This window comes from Gadus macrocephalus, chromosome 14 (genome assembly GCF_031168955.1).
Source record: "Gadus macrocephalus chromosome 14, ASM3116895v1".
In the NCBI taxonomy this organism is placed as follows: domain Eukaryota; kingdom Metazoa; phylum Chordata; class Actinopteri; order Gadiformes; family Gadidae; genus Gadus; species Gadus macrocephalus.
In genome coordinates this window covers 13078461-13090907 of record NC_082395.1, presented here as the reverse complement: position 1 = coordinate 13090907, position 12447 = coordinate 13078461, and the positions used below count along the sequence as shown (strand labels likewise).

Genomic DNA, 12447 nt, shown 5'->3' with positions numbered 1-12447 from the left:
GTCAGCTTGTTGCTTGTTGATAGTTTGTAGTTCAGACATTAATGAGTCAAGCAGAGGAAAGTGTTCCCTGCAGGTAGATTCCCTGGTCTTAGTGCTGATCTCTCTCTCTCTCTCTCTCTCTCTCTCTCTCTCTCTCTCTCTCTCTCTCTCTCTCTCTCTCTCTCTCTCCACTTTCAAAGCATATATTATGTTTTAATAATGAAAGAATATTGCTGATGCTCGACTTTTATTGTGCTAGTCTGTGAGTGTGTGTGAGTGGGAGTGATTGTGTGTGTTTGATTGAATGCATGTGTGTATGTGTGTCTTTTGTGTTTCTTTTGTGTGTGTGTTGGTGAAGAAAAAAATGAAAAAAATGAACAGAAATAAAGAAAACGAGAGAAACAGAGATAGGGAGATAGAGTTGAAGATGGAAGGAGGGGGGGGAAAGAGAGAGGTATAGAGAGAGGGTGAGGGGAAAGGAAAGGCAGATAGAGATAGAGAGAGAGAGAGACAGACCTCGGTTTTACACAGGCAAGACAGTGAAATAGCCAGGCGTGCCAAGTCGCGACCGAACTGGCTTGGCAGTTTTAAAATGAAATAGAGAGAGAGCGAGAGAGAGAGAGTTGCTGCTGCTACCATCTATCTGGCCTATTGAGCACTCAGTTGACCTGGGGTCACCGTGAGGTCAGACCTGGGGTTCTCTGTCTCCACACTGTGTCTGAAAGTCCAGTCCATTGACAGGCAGGCTTGAGGAAGTGAATTATTAATGGAGGTATCAGTGTGCAGGGGAGCTTATGTAGTTATAAATAAGAAACTGCAAGGATCCATTATTTCTGACAATTTGGCTCATGGAGGAAAGTTGGGGAGAATACCTGCATCAAAACAAAATTATCAATAGTGTGGCGTGGGTGTAGGCGTGTTTGTGTTGATGAACCCCAGGCCTGACTGCTACGTTATTAGTCATTCAGTTACAGATATGTCACCACCGGGGATATGACTAAATATGGGATCTGACTAAATATGGGATCTGACAAAATATGGGATCTGACTAAATACAGGATCTGATTAAATATGGGATCTGACTAAGTACTGGTCATTAGTTTGGTTAGATGTGGATGGATTAAATTGCTTTGTCTTGCATATAATGTGATGTGATTCCGAATTCGCTGGACAGCTAAACTGGTCTGAGCATCCTTATTACAGGTGACTCAAACTGAAATAGCTCTTGGTAAACGCTGTTGAAACGCTTGAATGCAAAGATATTTTTGATAGGAAATATGGCGTTTGAACCTGGCATCGCGTGGACAATGCCTGAGGGCAGTAGGGAGTCCAGGATTTTGAGCCATATGATGTGTTTGTCTTTCTCTCTAATGAGAAATGTGTCCACCAAAGTCTGAAAGGCAGTTAGGCAGTTGGTTGCTGGGTTGTGTACACTACAAAGTCTACTCCTCCAACTATTTACTTATAACTTGTATTATTATCTGTGTGATCTTGGTCTCTCTTGTTCTATTTAAAACAACATCTTAGACAATCCGTCCATTTATTTGACTTATTTATTTAATTCCCATGGGCAATTTGTTAAGAGAGAGAGTAACATTGTGATTGGCTGAGGTATGATAGATGTATGAACAAACAGGAACCAGTTATTATATAACCAATTCTATGATATAAAAGTTTATCTGGAGCTCAGGTTCAGACCTTGAACCAGAGAGAACCAGACAGACTCAGAGTAACGAGCAGAGGGTCATTAAGTTCAGACACTGGGATTGTTTGTGGGTGTTTTTATTCTAAAGCAAGGTATACAGTGAATCATGGTAGCGTACCAGATGGACCATCTTTCAAAGAATCTACAGGTGACATGGAAAGAGACGTAGCTGGACTTACAATGACTTGCTCAATGAACTGAATAGTGATCATCAGGGTTTGGGTGTAGGGTATGAGTAAGGGTCATAATGAGTGGTTCGAATTAGAGTAATTGTTATTATGCTTGGGTGTTGGGTGTTGGGTTTGGCTGGCTAGGTGTGAGAGTGAGGCTAAGGAAAATGAAGAGGTTTATGCTTTCTGATGGCAGGGTATTTGTCAGGAAATGTGAAAGCCACAAACTCTATTGTCTCTGTCTTAGCCATCGTTCCAGAGCCGTCCTGCCTGCGGTGAAACCCCCCCACACTAAGGGGCCACTCACACTAGGGCCACGGCCCCGTGCCCGAGCTTATTTGCATGCTAAAGTCTAGAACGTTTTGCTAGTGTGACCACGCCATCCGTATTCCAGCACGGAACAGCCCCTTGGCCACGGCACACTTGGGAGAGGTGTGCCGTGGCCAAAGTACAGATGCTAATGAGATGACACGCGCGGATACGCAACGTGAGCTGGATGACGTAGTCCTTGCGCGACCCTTCTTTCTTTATAGGTCCATGCCCTTCCTCCCCACAACAATAATTTTAACAATGGCGGCAAGCGGTTCACGAGTGGGTTTACGTTGGTGCGAGAGTGAAGTCGAGTGTTTACTTGAAATTTGGGCAGACGACAGCATTCACGTTGTTGTTCTCCATTGTTGTTATGGCGGCGAGGACGCTTGGTGATGACGTATTTATCGTATTACGACGTGATGACGTATGTATGAAGGAGCAATCGTGCCCAGGCCACGGCCTTTGGGAGCAGTGTGACCACGGGCCAGCGGGGGGATTGGGGAGGGGGGGGGAAATCGTGCTGAATCTTCCTGCAGCACGGAACAGGCAAACTTGCCTAGTGTGAGTGCGCCCTAAGAGCCTATGAGGAAAGCATGTAAGGAGAGGTAATTAAAACAGTCTTATGTGAGCAGGCAGCTGGCAAGACATGTGGAGCTGGAGATAATAAGAAGCATGTTCAGGCTGCACAGAATAAGAGGGAACCCTGGAGGATTCAAGCCTCGTTGACATGTAGGACCAATCCCTCCTGCCCCTGCCCGTCAAACGACAGACAGCGACAGACCCCCCCCACAGTCAGCCAGGGTGGTACGATCGACCCAGTACTTCAATTTGTCAGCAACATAATAATAATAATAATAATACATTTAATTTAGAGGCGCCTTTCAAGACACCCAAGGTCACCTTACAGAGCATATAGTCATCATTCAAAACTATGTAAAACAGACTAGGAATAAAAGGAAAACAGAGGTTAAACATGAAGAATAATAATAATTAATAACACTCAAAGACGCCTAAAGTGAAGGGGGGACCTCACTAACCACCACCAATATGTAGCACCCACTTGGGTGATGCACGGCAGCCAATCGGTGCCAGAACTCTCACTACACACCAACATGAGGATGATCCAAATGTACCAGACAGAGGGATAGGGCATCGGAGGTTGTTCCAGCCAGAAGATAAGCAGCGATCCGAGGACAAGCCAGCGTGTCACAGACAGTTGCTGTAGGAAAAGAAAGCCACTTCTATTTTTCAATGTACATATTTCAGAGGGACATCTAGGCTGCAGTTTGCAAGTGGGTTTGCTAAACTTGCATGTCGTGGCACAGTCAGCCGTTGACCAGACAGAGCATCCCACAGTATTTCTATTTTCTGTGTTTTGTTCTCCTCGGGTAACAATGTTTGTTACTATATCCGGCTTGCAGGTCTTCGGGGAGATGCTAGTGGTCGGTTGGTGACAAGTTGTCGTCACCTAAAGATCTGTGGCAATAAGCAAATTGGTACCTTCTAGCTAGCTACAACTGACAGGGAAATTATTAGATGTATATTGATGATTGCACACCCTGTGTGCATTCAAGTGCAGGTGCCGTCTAGGTACTGGTTGGCTTATTGCCACAGGTCTTCAGGCAACAACTTGTAACCATGTGCTGGGAGTGTTGGCGCTGGAGTTGCAGTTGCAGGGGGAGGGCGCTGGGGGTGGGTGCTATTGCCATTGTTGGTGCTGGTGGTTGTTGTGGTGTTGCTGGTGGTGGTAGTACTGCTGGTTGTGGTGGTGGTAGTGCTTGTATTGCTAGCAGGTGTTGCTGGTGGTGGTGGTGGTGGGGGTAGACGTGCTGCTGGCTGTGGTGTTGCTGGTGGTGGTGGTGGTGGGGGTAGACGGTGCTGCTGGCTGTGGTGTTGCTGGTGGTGGTGGGGGCTTGGTGGCTGGAATTCGGTAGGAAGAATGGAAATATTCTTTCCAGGGTGTCTTTGGGGTTGCTGATGTTGCAACTGTTTAGATTGGATTGACTTGTCAAACTGTCAACACAGCTTTAATAAAATAGCTAGGGCTGAGCAAGTTAAAGCGTTAATTATGCATCAACACAATCTTATTTAACGAGATTAATACAAATTCACGCATTTTCTTATTTTTTTGATTTTGAAAGGTTTTTAGTTCCACTTACTTTACATTACCCTTGCAGTAAATGACCTGATAACAATTGCAGTAAGTGACTGCCTGTTTACAATTCCCATATCTGTGGCGCTACTTATTTGAATTTAGCTACCCTTGTAGTAAATATTGGTTGACAATTGTACTAATTAGCTTCCTGTTTACAATTCCCAAATCTGTGGTGTTCCGTAAGTTTCATAATATTCAACCCACACTGAGTGAGTCAATAAAAGTCCCTCAAGATCACTTGGTCTAGTTTTTGCTTATTAAGTAGATTTGGTATGAAGATAATTTGTAATTCCATCTGATAATCTCATTTAACTTCAATTGGAGTGGATTTAAAATATAATAAAAATTCAAGAGTTTTCAGAATAACTATCATATTTTCTTTATAAGGTCAAAGTTTGTTGGTTGTTGTTGTGTTTTCGGGCTGTGTTGTTGTTGTTGTTGTTGTTGTTGTTGATTTGCAAGCCTCCACTGTTTATAGAAGTTGGATGGTACCTAGACTGCCTTATTCCTACCTAGCTATCATTATGGAGGGTAATTCATTACATTGATTGTCGTTATACGGTGCCGTTGATTGCAGCTCAGCCAGTCATAGAAGGAATTATGTTTTCGCTCAGTGAAATGAGGGATGATATATAAGATGGATTTTCTCCCCACACTCAGAGCTTTTGGAAAAAGCATATTAATGCATCGTTATCCTTTTAATTACTCTGGATTACTCATTACGATTACTTATTCCCCCTGCCCCCAGTCCTTGTCCTGCCTGTGTACGCCGCATATGCATCCTATTTGCTGTAGGGAGATGTGCAATAACAATGTTTCTCAGGAAAGACGACAAGTTTATTGCCTTTAATTACACCATGATATATTAGAAGTGCGCCAAATTCAAACTCTCGCCCTTAAACCCCTAATATTGGCTCAGTCCCACAGCGCTCTGCTGACAATAGAAGGGATTCATACACCCGGGACGACATTCGTGGTTATCACTCTTGTTTTCAATGATTTTTATGACGCAATATTGCGGCCTTGGAGAATGTGATGCGTAAGAAAATTCAGAGAGATCGTAATGGCTTAATTTTTTTTTCAATAAATGCAACCTGCGTACCGTTAAAAAATACAATAAAGATGAATAAATACAGTTTGGTAGGGATGGACTTTATGTTCTGTTCCATGGGTACCTGGGAGTTTAGCCCCAGTCTCAGGACAAGTTGTGTCTCTAGCTGTCTCCTCCAATTTAAATGTCATATTCTATCTTCAATTTTTTATATTTTCCTCTACTTTCTTAGCCTGGGAACGAGATGAATCTTGCAAGCGCATGTTTCCTCTGCAGATTAGGTCTGGCTATCCCACCCATACAAAAAGATCACAGTCGTTTATCTAATATGAGGTGGGCTACGTACAAACAACAAAGATGGCTGCTTCTAATGTAGAACGGTCGGTTCATTCCGCTGAGACAGTAATTAACAAATGGGACAATATATTTTCATTTAAAGAAGAGATGACGTGGAGAGAAGAAAGATGTATTTTCTGCAAGCATGTTTTTTTGGTTTTTAATTTTTTCATCGCTCATTGCTATGGTTGTTGGTTGTAGGCCTATCCAACTGCCCCTGTTGGTGATGCCCCTTGGGAATTGAAAATGAATGGAGAGGTTCAAGACTAATTGCAAATGCAATTCGTACTTACAGACACATTTCCCTTCTGGAATTTAAAAGTACAATCGTATTTCACCCTTTCCACTTACAGGCAGTATGTCAGCACCATGGCCTTGTGTTAAAGGAGACCTCACTGCAACTTAACATCAGCAAGTCCAAAGAACTGTGTTGCCATAGGTGCTGGGCACCCGAAACCCCACATCCACTCTCCACACCTTTAAAACAGGAGGGGCAAGTGGTTGAACAGGTTACACATTTTAAGTACCTTGGCACCGAGATTGACTACCGCCTGTCCTTCACCCAGCATGCAGACAGAGTTTACAAAAAAGCCCAACAACGCACGTGTCTCCTGAGGTAGCTGAAAGAGTTTGATGTAAGAAAGGACATTTTACTGACGGTTTATAAGACGCTGATCGAATCTGTCATCTCCTTCAACATAACATCTTGGTACAGCTTCCTAACAAGCAGATGCAAGGGAAAATGCAGGCAAGCAAGATAACCAGCATCCAACCAAAACAGCTTTCAGACTTGCCCATTCAAGCAGTGGAAAGGAAGACCAATTCCATTCTCCTGGATCCCTTCCAACCCTTCCACGGCTGTTTTGAGCTGCTTCCATCAGGCAGAAGATACAGTGTGCCTTTAGCCCAAAAATCTCTCGATACAAAGTCCTTCATACCCAAGGCATTACACACACACAACACATACACACAATTGGAGAACAGACTGCCTTCAACCAAAGACAATTTTCTGATATGGCAACATGTTGGACAAATAAAGCTTTTGAACCTTGAACCATGAACCTTATCTGTAATCATTTTGCTTCCATAGCTGTTGCTTTCTGCTGTCATTTTTATGTTTTTTACCAAGAATAAAATTGTAGGGTTCATAATTCTGTACCTGTATTATTTTACTTTTTTTTCCTCATGATAATATTTTGAATTGAGAGTTCAGATCTATAACTTTATACAGTTATATCTCTGCTGTTTGATGTGCTGTTAGCATGGTTACATAATACCTTTGTTGACTATCGGACGTGGGCAGTATCAAGTACCTCAGACAGCAGCAATACAAACTCCTTTAGCTGCTTTACTGTCACGCTTCTCCAATAAAATTGAGGCCAAACTAAAGTATTTCCACACACACTCATGTGCTTATATAAACTGTTATATGAGGCTGTGTTTAATGAGATTTGACCATGTAAGCCTGATCTCCTACCACAGGTTTGGGTCGATCACATGCAGAGTGTGTTCTAAAATGGCATCAACCTTTTTCGGTTCCTGTTTCCATTTTCTATAAATCCCTTTTTGTTGGCCTGCGTTTTCAAATGATCCCTCTCCTCCTCCTTTTCCCCTCATCTTCCTCTTCTCTTTCTCACCACTTCCCCTTGTTCCCCCTCTTTTTCCTCTCATCCTCCTCCTGTCCTCCCCCTCTCCTCCCTCCCTTATCCTGTCCTCCCCTCTGTTCCTCTCATGCTCTCCTCCTCCTCTCACCCCCTTCTCCTCCCCTCCTCCTCCCCTCTGCTCCTCTCATCCCCTATACTCCTCTCATCCTCTCCTCCACCACTAAACCCCTACCTCCTCTTCCGCCTCCTCTCCTCCCCTCTGTTCCTCCTTCCCTTCCTCCATCTCTCTTACTCCCCCTCTTCCTCTCTTCTTCCTCCTCCTCCACCCCTCCTCCCCCTCTCTCTGGGAATAAGGCCGTTTTCTATTTATACTCTCAGATGCTCGGAGATTTAACCTCCTGGGACACCCAGCTCTCCCTGCGCTCTCTCTCGCTCTCTCTCTGCCGTTTCAGTTCTCCTCTCCCTCTCGCCCCCATCCCCTCTTTCTCACTCTATTTTTTCACTCTACTGTTCCCTCTCTCTCCCTTCATCTATGTCTCTCTGGCTCTCTTTCTACCACTCCTCCTCTCTCTCCCCCTCCCTCTCTCTATCCCTCCTTCCCCTCCTCTATATCTCTCTTTGACTCTGAAAGTGGATGTTAACCTATTTTCCTTGTTGCCAATAAACAATAATTCTCTTGTTGGTGTCCAATGCGGTGTATTGTTCTCTCGTTGTGATTCAACTAATGATCGTGAATGACTTATCCTGCTGGGCCATTCGACCATGTCACTAGATAACTGGTTGATGGATTTACCATCAAACATGCACACTCACACATGCATGCACGCACACACGCATATTACACACAGACACATATACAAACACAAATGCATACACTCACAGACACACTCCTCCATAACCAAAGAATCAGAGAATAGAAAGAGCTAATTCATTTATATTTGTATTTCAATTTGAGCATTCGCTACCATAACATAACTAATCCAGACTGAAATTATACATGGAGTGGAAGGGAGAAAATAAGGGATGAGAGAAAGGAGAATAGGATGAAGGGACATATTTTATTGGGATATTCAGGTAAATTATAACATCCAAACCCAAATAGTACAACGTACTGTATAGTTCAGCCAAGGATAGATTTTCATACATTCTATGTAACCTGTACTTGAACTATACATTTGTTAGATCTTCTCTTTAATCAGGTGTTCTTTCATATGACCTTGTGATTTCATTTCTTTCTCAAATCTATTTAAATGTATAGCTTGAATTTCCCGTCTGTGATGTAAAGTGCCATCTTATTTAATGTTAAGTTATGACTGCTAGCTGCACATGCTGCAATGACCCTGTAACTTGTGGTTTGCAGTTTGAAAATCATAAAAAGATGCTTGCTCTTGTTCTTTCATATTTGATTTTAGGTGAGGTGTATAACTGCCTTTCACCTGGCCTCTGGTCTCTCTGTTGGCTGGCCCCAGTTGACATGATAGTGATGTGGTTTATTTTCTTCTGGTACCTTGGATAGTAAGCTTGGCTTCGCTCTTCAGCAGAGAGAACTTAAAAATTGGCGAGATATCACCCTGTGTCTACCGTTGTTATGGGTTACACAAGGTGTTGGGAAAAATCATGTTTCCTTTTATTAATTTATTTGTATAAATTTTTTATTTGTTGGTTTTGTCGACCCAAGGATTGAACAGGGAGCCGTTGAAAAGTTGTCAGTGGACAGAAACGTGACCCCAACCAACAGTGGATACTACTACGTTTTACTGACAGCCACGACTGTACACTAACAACATGACACACTTTTGCTCTCTGTGTGATGTCTTCATCAGGTCCTGCTCTTGTGGGGGTAGTGAAGAGGGACTGGTCTTCTCTGAGCAGTATCGCCATCTCCTGGACAGAGGTGGAGCAGCCCCCTGCAGACATTTTGGACTACGAGGTGAAATACTACGAGAAGGTACTGACAGCCTCCTCCTCCGCCTCTTCTTTATCTAATGCTACTGCATTATTCTTTAATGCTATTGTATTATTATATCCCAAATCTCCTGTCTGGGATTAATAAACAAATCGTATCTTATCTCATTATGAGTTATGCCTTCCACTAAAAACATAACTTTTTGCATTCTGGTGCCTACAATTTCCATACATTTATTTATTTTTTGTGATCAGTGATGACAATATATAAGTTGCAATACTAAGTATTTTGTCTCTCTCATTTGCCTCAGTTTGCAGTAGATAGATGCAGCAGTAAAAACGGTCAAAGCCTATGGGTACCGACAGCGATATATTGTTGCACTTATTATGACAAATGTACTTATTTTAAGTCGCTTTGGAGAAAAGCGTCTGCTAAATGCCCTTAATGTAAATGTAAAAATAGTTTTAGTTTTTTTAAACGTGTAACGTGTCGTAATAGAATAGTAATCTAGGCTATTTTGTCACTGTAAATTAAAATCGTAATGCAGAAAAAAAAGGATGTAACATCCTGTTCAACAGCCGTTTCCTCCTCCTCCCTGCCTCTCCAGGAGCAGGAGCAGCTGAGCTACTCGTCGACCCGCACCAAGCTGCCTGGTGTTGTGGTGACAGGCCTGAAGCCCGGCACGCTCTACGTGTTCCGCGTCCGTGCCCGCACCGCCGCTGGCTACACAGCTTACTGCCCCAAGTTTGAGTTTGCCACTGTAGAGGAGGGTAAGGCGAGAAGTCTGCCTAGACTCTCTTTAAATAGATTGCACCATGTGTATTTTGGAGCCATTGTGAGGTTGAGCTACTATTTACTATCATTTAGTAATCCAGCAGATGCTCTTATCCAATGGGAGTGAGGCTGCCTGCAAATCAAAACATGCAATAATATGTAGAGTACTTGCAATACATGCAAAAACGGTACTGCACATTCTTCAGATACATGTCATTAATGATCAGGTGGGGTTAGACCACAGCCCAAGGTTGAATGCAGGAAGCGTGTGATTTTGGGTTTGGGGTTCAAATCCTGAACCTTTCTGCTGGGAGTCCAACACACTTTCTTCTGGTTAGGCTTGTATCCAAAGTGACTTACAAGTGAGGCTGGGAGAAATAAAATGTACGATCAGAATGAGTAGAGCGTAACTTCAGAGAGCTGTACAAAAAATTTGCAGAGTTATAACAATTATAAATACAATTTACTAGTGTTAGTCAAGTGCATAATAGAAGATTGACTTTATTTCAATTTGAACCTGGATTGTTCTGGAACAGTGAGAGAATCAAAGCTCTAATCAAAGTGTGTTCATGTATGATGATTTAGAAGACAGTTGGTTAGTTACCAAACCAACTGAACATAAACAAACTCATGAGTGACATGATTTAAGTTATCATTTAGTTTTAGTGTTAGCTTTGCTGCTGTGTACATCACACACGTTTGTCAGTGAGTTTATGTACCTGCCCATGTGACAGAAGTAGGATAGCAGTCCTGTTCAACAGGGACAAAGCAATCTCGCTTTCTCTCCAGAGACACCCAAAAGATCTGTCTGTAATCCGATGAGATATGCTCATGTTAGGGCCAAGTCAATAGACTCTTAATCATGGAAACTTGTTTTATGATTAAGAGATTTTCATTAAAGCGTGGTGTTGTCCTTTGCATTTCATCGTCGTCTACCAGGAAACACAGAGTCAGAGAGAATAAATAAACAAGGTGCACAACATCCTCAGGGGGAATATTAGAAAGGCGGACATGGCAGAACGAGCCTCACGACAACTTCACATCACAGTGAGATATGATGTTCGCTTGGTGGAATTATGCTCCATAACCTCAGATTTGTAAAGCAAGGGAGTAAACACAAGCAGTGGCGTCTCTAGGCTGTTTTATTCGGGGCTAAATCCCCGGATCTTTTTTAATTAGCCCCAAATCTAATTTTTGGGTAAAATAAATAAATATATATATATATACATATATATATAGCATATATATAAATATGTATATCAACTTGCTTTTTTTTTAGCTTGCTTTACACTAGAAACAAACATGGGGATTCCAGGGGCATCTCAAAATAAAGTAGCTTAGTCCTTCTAGATCAGGGATGGGCAACTTTCATGATAAAGAGGGCCACATTTTTCATCATAACCATCGGAGGGTCACATGACTGCACACTTCAACTAAACGTGAGCTGAGAGAAGCTACACAATTTTGAATTTGGTAGATATGATTTCCTGTATTCTGGTGCATTTTGGGGATGGCCACTACCTAAAAAATCATCCAGAATCATAACCTATGTACGGTATGTTAATTGAACCAACATACATTAATTTCATGTTTTCCATGCTCAAACAGCCACATGAATGGTCAGTATTTTTATCAGTGCAAAGGGCTCACATACATCATCATTCAATGAAGTCAAAAAACTGAAAAACAGTGGCCCAACATTAAGTGCAACAACTCAATGAACTCAAACCCAACAAGCAGTTGTAGTAGTTGTAGTGGCGACTTAAGTGGATATCTTTAATGACTGATATCGCTTCTAAGCAAACTAGACGCATGGGTTTGCCTTCGAATTCTTCTCATCTTTCTTGACCGAGTTTTCTGTAACTCGATCAATTATTATTATTCTTTTCTTTTCTTTTCTTTTTTTTTTTTTTTTATTATGTGCGGGCCTGACTGAGTGAGGATGCGGGCCGCACTGAGTGAGGAGGCGGGCCGCATGCGGCCCGCGGGCCGCCAGTTGCCCATCCCTGTTCTAGATAGTCCTTCTGGCAAGAGAAAAAAAACATATGTAGGAGAAAAACATAACCAGACTGTTTACCACCTCAAGTGAATTAACCTACCCTATCCCCAGTCATATATACATATATGTGTGTGTGTATATATATATATATAGGTATGGTCTGTCTCACTTGTATTCATTTTACTCTGAAATAACTTTAGATGTCTGGGGATAAGCAGCACAGCAGTCAGGTAGCTATTTAAAGCTATAATACACTGCGTATTTGGTTTATTTAGGTAAAGCATTATGAAAAATGTGCATGCGCAATAAAGCATACAAAAAATGTTGCCGCGCATTTCCCCCTTCCCTCTGGGCTAATCCCATATATGTCAACGCCCCTGAACACAAGCACAAGGGTTTTGTTGTGTGAGGGTCTATTGGCCACTGGACCTGATTATGTTCAAGACTGTGGATCTC

The 12447-nt window shown here is 42.4% G+C and overlaps 1 protein-coding gene across 1 annotated transcript in view; it reads left to right on the top strand.

The window, feature by feature from the left end:
• LOC132471663 (ephrin type-A receptor 6-like) overlaps nucleotides 1-12447 on the top strand; it is a 73143-nt gene that overhangs the window by 43358 nt on the left and 17338 nt on the right. The window contains exons 9-10 of the mRNA XM_060070889.1: nucleotides 9136-9260; nucleotides 9826-9988. Coding sequence (XP_059926872.1) covers nucleotides 9136-9260; nucleotides 9826-9988 — 288 coding nt within the window. The remainder of the gene's footprint in view (nucleotides 1-9135; nucleotides 9261-9825; nucleotides 9989-12447) is intronic.